A 7,298-nucleotide genomic window follows, 5' to 3' on the forward strand; every position below is an offset into this window, starting at 1 on the left:
GGAGACTGAACTGTATTGGGGAAGTTTTCCAGATTTGTTGCATCTTTTGTGATACATTAAAGGGTAAATTAAATGTGTACAAACAAGCAAGAATTAATGGCAAATCCATTCACATTTTAGATTCATAAAATTCACTTTTGTTTTTCTGCATCAAAATAATACACACAGAATATTGTTAGAACATTCCAGCACACTGTATGGTCACATGCCTTTGCAAAATTTAAAGTGTTTCCACACATTGGACTGCAATGATGACATGATCATTTTTTGCTGTCATCACATGTGTTGTCCGCTGTGATGTCATCTGGTTGTTTTTATGTTACAGTAAAATAAACCTACTGTGCCTCAATTCCAAATATTATTTTCCAATATTAATTATAATTGATTTTTTTTAATTTAGAAATGGTTTTATAACTGTATAGTTTAATTGGATTAGCAACTTGCGACAGACATATCAATCTGGTTGGATTGTGGGAATATAAATCGATTAAGTCAATTAATCCTTAGGTTACACCCTGATTATTATGTGTATACCCATCTTTATTTTACATGCACTATTGAAAAATTGTTACATAGTGTTAAGGATCTGAATCCTTTTTGACTTTATTTTCAGGATTAGAACTTCCCAGATTAAATCAAACAAAAGAAAATAAACTTTTTTTCATAAGCATTTTATTGTATTATAATATTTGCTTAGTATCTTACCTAAAGCTTAACAATTTAGATAACTGTAAGTTTGTGTAAAATGTACAATATTCTTCCCAATGTATGCCATAGTAGTATTGTTTCTCTTTATTTTTCCTTTAAAGGTAGAAACAAATAAACAGCAAACTTTCCTAAAACTGACATGGACAGCACCAAACCATACAAAGACAAGCTGCTACCCTCTAACATTTCTAGCAATGTAATGCATGTGCAACTTTTGCAAAATTTTATTTTTTAAATATTATATATGTATATATTTTCTATTGATTTTGATCATTTTAATGACACTAGGTTATTTGCTACCACTTTATTTGGCTTATATTTTCTATTACATCTTTAGTCCCATCTAAAATCCTCCAGGATGCATGTCTTATTTTCAAGATACGTCATTCCTCGGAGGCCCTGAGTTTTGCAGACATACTGTAACTTAAGTAAAAGCACAATTGTTTATAACTTGAGAAAATTCTAATAAGCAATTTAACTTTTAAACATAACAAGCAGTTTAATAAACCTTTTTTTTGGTCTTCAAAAATTACCCTGAATTAAATAAAACATTAAAAAATAAATGTTTAAATAATAAACAGGAAACTTAGTTTCACATAAATAAAACAATTTACTAATTCAATTTGAAAATTTCCCATCTTCTAACCTCTAAAGACAATTTCTAATGATGAGTCTTCAGTCTTGAATTATATAAATCTCAAAGCTGTGATCTAAATCTGCTTATATGATCAGCAGCTCATGCTACACTGTCAACTTCAATAAATACGTTCTTTAAAAAAACCTAAAACATCATCTTCAAGTAAAATTGCTACATAATGTTTCCGTCTCTTTCTTTTCCAAGCTTTCTCACTTATCTCTCTTTATCTATGAGGCTTTCCTGTTTCAGCCTGATTGCATTCCATCTGTGGTTGAGGCTCATAAAGCCACAACAGAATGAAAGTGTATCTTCAAGTGATATTAGCCGTCAAACTCTTCATGGAATTTTCCTGTGAGGAGAAAAACAGCATTAAAAAAATCAGTGACAGTAAAAAATAAAAAGCCAATCACTGCTTAATTTTTTTACAAAAAATTCGGGTTCAGAAAGCTCCGCTTGCCTTCTTCTACGCTGTAGATAAAGCTTGACAAGCCAATGGGAAACTAGAGGCCAGAATACAGTCAGAACGGCTGTGAGAGGACAGACGTCAAACGGCCACCAAGACGGCCTCAAAAACTGTAATTTAAGAAAAAAGACAAAAATTACAATCAGTAAGAATATATTACTTAACCCAATTTCTCCAACCATCTGTCATAAATGTATTTATGTCAGGGGTCACATAGACAGGTCTTAAAAAAAAATTAAGTTTTACAAAGTAAGGTAACAACATTACAATTAAATGTTAGATCTGGAAAGTGAGTCATACCAAGATATTTCGTGTAACCAGTTGAAAGTCTTTCAGCCTTGGTGAGGGTGACCTTGACTGCAACATGAAATGAACAAATATTAAAATATATATAACTACTTTATCAATGATGGATTTTGACAGATATACTTGAGAAAAAAAATCACACAGAGCAACATCAGATTTGTTTAATCTTTTAGCACTTTTAGAAAAAGTATGCTTGAAATACCGTCTGTTCCTTCACCTGTGACCGAGCCAGCTCCTCCAGAGTGTGCAGCCTGTGCAGGGCGCTGGCCATGTCACGCTGCAGCCTCAGCAGAGCCACTGCTATTTGTTCATTGACGTTTTCCCTAGAAGCTCTGACAGGATGCAGCTCACAACCACATGCAGCATCTCTGCTCTTGCACAGAGGTTTCGGTGACAGTGATGCTGGAAGAAGAGCAGAGGTGTCAACGACTGATTTATTAAAAACACTTCTCTTTTCTAGAACTATCCGACGTGTTTAAAATGTTTTTTAAAAACTTACTGTTTTCTCTTCTCGACAAAGAGTTGCTGTGTTTGCTAGGTGTAAACACAATCAGAACCTCATCGTCTGCACCCTTCAGGGTTGTGTTGCTCTCGAACCACAGATCATTTGGCCTCACTGTGGCAGCGCCTGATCCAGGAGACTGTCCTCTGGACGAAGGCAGCCGCTGCACCAAGAAAACAGACTGTTAACATTCTGAATGGACACAGATGAGCCTCAAATGTGACTTTCTTTCACAGTGAAGCCTCATGGGAATGACATCACACCTCCTCCATTGCTAGATGCTCCATTGAGTCACAGAATTCCTCATTATCAGAGTCTGTGGATCGATGGTTCCTGTCGGAGGCAACACCCATGTGACCTGTGTGGTAGAAAACACAACAAGCAGGCGACAAAAAACAATCAGTAAATATTACTTTTCGACTGTTTTGACAGGTTGGGGATATTGGGAAACTTTATGGAGTAAAATATCTATCATAAAATTCTGCTTTCACAACAAGAATAAAAACATTACTACTGCAGCCCTGAAGTTATTTGCCCCCCATTAACAGGATTTGCAAATCATAGAGATACTACAGGGCAAAATCAAGTTAACTTTCCAAGTTTGACTTACTGCTTAAGCATCCGTTAAACTGCATGTAAGGATCATAGTGTGCACAAGGCTCTATAGAACAGATGAGCTCCTCCTCCTCCACCTCACTGTTGAGAGAGCTGTGAGTCCCGTTGGTGAAGGAGGACATGCTGGGCGCCACACTGCTGCCTGAGCCTTTGGCGCCAGACCTCCATCCTCTGTTGTCTACCGTTAAAAGCCGAGCGTCTGGATTCCAATCTGGGATCATTTGAAAGACATAAACAGAATGGTGCAGTATTTATATTGTTTTTGTAGTTTTTTTTTTAACTGGGTTGAGGAGTTATTAGCAAAAGTAAAAAAGTCAAATAAATAAATAAATAAATAAAAATAATATATGTGTTAATGTTTCTTTTCACAGCAATACTATAGGTGGGTTTAATAGTCCAAACCAAAACACAAAAATTAAAGCAAACTAATAACACATTCTGCTAAATATTGTTACAATTATAGGATTTTGATAAGTTATGCTGCTTTTTTACCAAATAAATACTTCTTACCTAGTGTTAGCTGAAAAAAACTTAAATAAAGCTTGAAAAAAGTATGCGTTTTGTCTGTTTTTTCTAATTTTTGAAACATTTTGTCATGGGATTTGTTGTGAACCTGGGCATATGTGTAGGGTATTAGAGTGAAATGTGAAAAGCTACAGAAGAAGTAAAACAAAATAAAATAAAATAAAAATAACTCATACATGTAAGTGAAAATGTCACTGGATTTGTGTATTCTTTATCATTAAAAGGTGTGCTCTTAGTTTACAGAAGTTCCAAAATTGAGAAAATTTTTACTTTATAAAGAAATAGATTAAAATATAGAATTTTGGTCATTTTAAAATTGTAAAATTATTAAGCAATATTTGTAGTGAAAAATGCTATTATTTATGCTCTGTTCAGGAAAAAAGACTGTTTTAAATCTTCAAACAACAAAAAATTGGTAGCTAATGAACAAACAAATGTATATTTTAGTAGTGAACAAATGTTACCTTTGTGCATGGTACTAAATAAGCACAGACACCATCACTTCACAAGACTTCTAACCACTACATCACTGCTGTACCTATGATTTCCTCCTCTTTGCTCATACTGAAGTCTTCATCTCCATCGTCCTCAATCCTCCAATCACTATCCTGCTCCACATGACTACTTTCTTTACTTCCCTCTGCCTCCTCACTGCTGACACTCGGCACGGGGCTGTCCGTGCCCTCCTCCTGGATGTTTTGTATATCATCCCAAAGATCCCCAAAGCCTGAGCGGTACAGGAGACACTCTTTGTTAACTGTAACATTCTCTTGCATTTCACAACCTGCCTGCACACTACAAAACTACACAAAGCACAGACACACTGCAGTTGTAAGTTTTGCAGATGGCGAACTACACACAACATCAAGCACAAAGCAACACAAACTTCACAAGAGCCAAAGACTGCGTGTGACACACTGCGCTAGGAAGCTTGATTTAATTTTGCACTGTGACAAAGGCACAAGTCAATGAAAAGGGGAGCTATTCTAGCCTAATAAAAAGGAAATAAGCAACTCAGCCAATCTTTTATGTTTAAAAAAGCACTTGCCTTCAACTGTTGCTTTTTTGACAGAACCAACCAGAGTCTCTATTCATAGTGAATTTATAAGGAAAAAGGTTTAGTATTTGAAACATGCTGGTGTTTTTGAGAGTTGGACCATATTTCTTATCATTCTTAATCCTGAAATGAGAAGGTACCTTGATGATCTGCAAATGGCCTGGTGAAGGGTCGGCTGTCCACTGCGTTTTCTTCAACGTCATCTCCGTCGACCTCGGTGTAGAAATTACCGAGCTTCTGAACCAGTTGCGACACCTCATCTGAGATCGGTACAGTCTCCAAAATCTGATTACATATAAAAATTGAGTAGAGACTAAATTAAATTTGCAGCCCTAAAAAAATTCCAAGAATAATCTATTATATTTTCAAATAATAAACTGTTTCTATGAGCTTTTGTGTGCATAGTTTGAGTGAAAGGCCTTACCAGCTGGATGGCTTCAATGTAATTCTTCATGGCTTCCTCCTTTGTCATGTTTCCCAGAGAGCTCCATGCATCCCTGGCAACACAAAGTCAATGTTGAGCTATGAGAAAACCATGCAGCTAAAAGACTGGAGCTGTGAAGACCAAACAACACCAAGTAAAATCAAATTATTTTTAACCTAAATGTAAGTTTCTCTGTAAAAGGAAAGTTTTTAGAAAGTTTTCATAGCAGAAAGCTCATGTTTCATACTTTGCACCAAATGTTTTTGCATATTTTTTTTTCTCTAAAATGCTGCAGCACTGTGAAACTAAAATATGAGTGCATACCATTTAGCTTTGCTGTTGCTGTCCCAAAAGCCAATAGGTCTGGGGAAATTGCAGGGTCCTGCAGTGGCTTGCTTGTAGTAACTATAGAACATTAACATCATGTCATCAGAAGGCTGGAAAGAACCTGGGCAATGAAAAATGGGACAGGAATAAGGCTGTAAACAAATCATGTAACAGTTTTCCTGATATATACATTCAATTTAAAGCCTTGATGATAAAGTCAATGAAGGTAAACAAGTCACTTAAGCAGCTTCCAGCCTTGTAGCAGCTCTTATAAATGAGGGGTCAGCCAAGAGTGACAGCTCTGCATGTAGGTCAATCAGGTTGAGTGTTTACACTTCACTGAGCACAGATTTCACAGTCTGTTGAATGTAATTAGTCTTTTTAAGTTCCTCCTCCAAAATTAAAATAAAATGCAGGAATTAATTTACCTTCCACAGGCAAACTCTGGACCACTTTAACTGCGGCACTGAATTTCCCCTCCAGGCTGTAATCGTCCTCCTCTTCCTGCGCCATGCTGAGCCCAAGCAAGGATGACATGAAGGAGTCTTCAACAAGAAAGTGGGATTCAAATCACTGCAGTTCAGAAAATGCTGGAGTTATAACATTAAATCCATTCACCCTGGCCTAGTTTGTATTTTCCCATTTAATTTAGTAAATGGTAAAATAAAACAAGTATTTGTATTATTAAAATTGGGTATACATTATCAAATTTTGTGAAATACATCAAATTCTGAAGCTAATTTAAAAGAGAAAAACTCACCGTAACGGTCATGCGCACGTGCGGTCTAAAAAATGTTCTAAACACCGGCGTTTGCCGGCAAAATGTAGCAGAAAAACCTATCTTCACTTCAGCTAAAGATGAGCCATTCGGTTAACGGTCTGAGATTCCTACAAGCTTGGGAAATGTAGTTAAATATGAGCGAAATCTGGAGCAAACAGCGTAAAAGCGATTCACATCTTTCATTCAAATCCCATAAACCCCTTGGATGGTGATTTAAACCGCAAGGATATCTGGGAAATGTAGTGATCTGTAGGCTTTAGCTATTAGAGCTTTTCTAGTTTTTCCTTTGATATTATCTTCTAATACGTTTCAAATATGATAAAAATAATTTATAGGGATTCTGAGAAAATAGATAGTTTTACAAATTGTAGGATGGGGAATGATTTTCAATAAACATATAGTTAAATATATCACTGTATTTCACACTTTGAGACTATTTTTTTATAGAAATGTAGCTAAGATTTATAAAGATTCAATCGACCATTGTTGACAATTATTTTTTGATTTTGTTTTCTCATTGTTGTCAATATGGACTGTAAAAATACGTGTGAAAATATAATTTGTTTTTCCATACTATAAACATTTTTAACCCCACCATTTCAATGTATTCTCATTTCTGATGAGTGTGTTATGATACTTTTTTTTCTTTTTCATACAGGTTTAAAAAAATAAATATATCTCATACACTCAAATGTGTACATGACTATATATATATATATATATATATATATATTATTTTTTATAAATTATTTTAACAAAATCAGGAAAATTTAGCATAATTACAGTTTTAACAACATTGCATTATTTAAAATGATTTGATTATAATAATTAGTATTTGATAAAATGTAAAGTTACGCTACAAAATCATTGTGAGATCTCATTGGTCTTCTTCTTTTTGCTCCCGTCTTCTCGACCAATCAGATTTCCGTATTTACAGCGTATCTCCGATTCGT

At 35.0% G+C, this 7,298-nt stretch overlaps 1 protein-coding gene across 4 annotated transcripts; it reads right to left on the minus strand.

Moving 5' to 3' along the window:
* Positions 1-655: 655 nt before the first annotated feature.
* On the minus strand, positions 656-6,589 carry LOC112147692 (acyl-CoA-binding domain-containing protein 5). 4 transcript variants are annotated; one of them, XM_036216354.1, is made up of 13 exons: positions 6,325-6,589; positions 5,993-6,137; positions 5,562-5,685; positions 5,238-5,310; positions 4,954-5,098; positions 4,295-4,483; positions 3,227-3,442; positions 2,880-2,974; positions 2,614-2,779; positions 2,317-2,516; positions 2,109-2,165; positions 1,803-1,918; positions 656-1,694 (listed from the first exon to the last, which is right to left on the minus strand). In XM_036216354.1, exons 2-13 carry the CDS (start codon positions 6,099-6,101, stop codon positions 1,682-1,684), a joined length of 1,503 nt encoding a protein of 500 aa, XP_036072247.1. In that variant the 5' UTR covers positions 6,102-6,137; positions 6,325-6,589; the 3' UTR covers positions 656-1,681. The 4 variants fall into 4 exon arrangements, with proteins under 4 accessions (XP_036072247.1, XP_036072248.1, XP_024130011.1 ...); XM_036216355.1 differs by having other exon boundaries at positions 2,332-2,516; positions 5,993-6,109; positions 6,325-6,588; XM_024274243.2 differs by having other exon boundaries at positions 5,993-6,109; positions 6,325-6,588.
* Positions 6,590-7,298: the final 709 nt, after the last annotated feature.

Source organism: Oryzias melastigma, linkage group LG17 (assembly GCF_002922805.2).
Source record: "Oryzias melastigma strain HK-1 linkage group LG17, ASM292280v2, whole genome shotgun sequence".
Classification (NCBI taxonomy): Eukaryota; Metazoa; Chordata; class Actinopteri; order Beloniformes; family Adrianichthyidae; genus Oryzias; species Oryzias melastigma.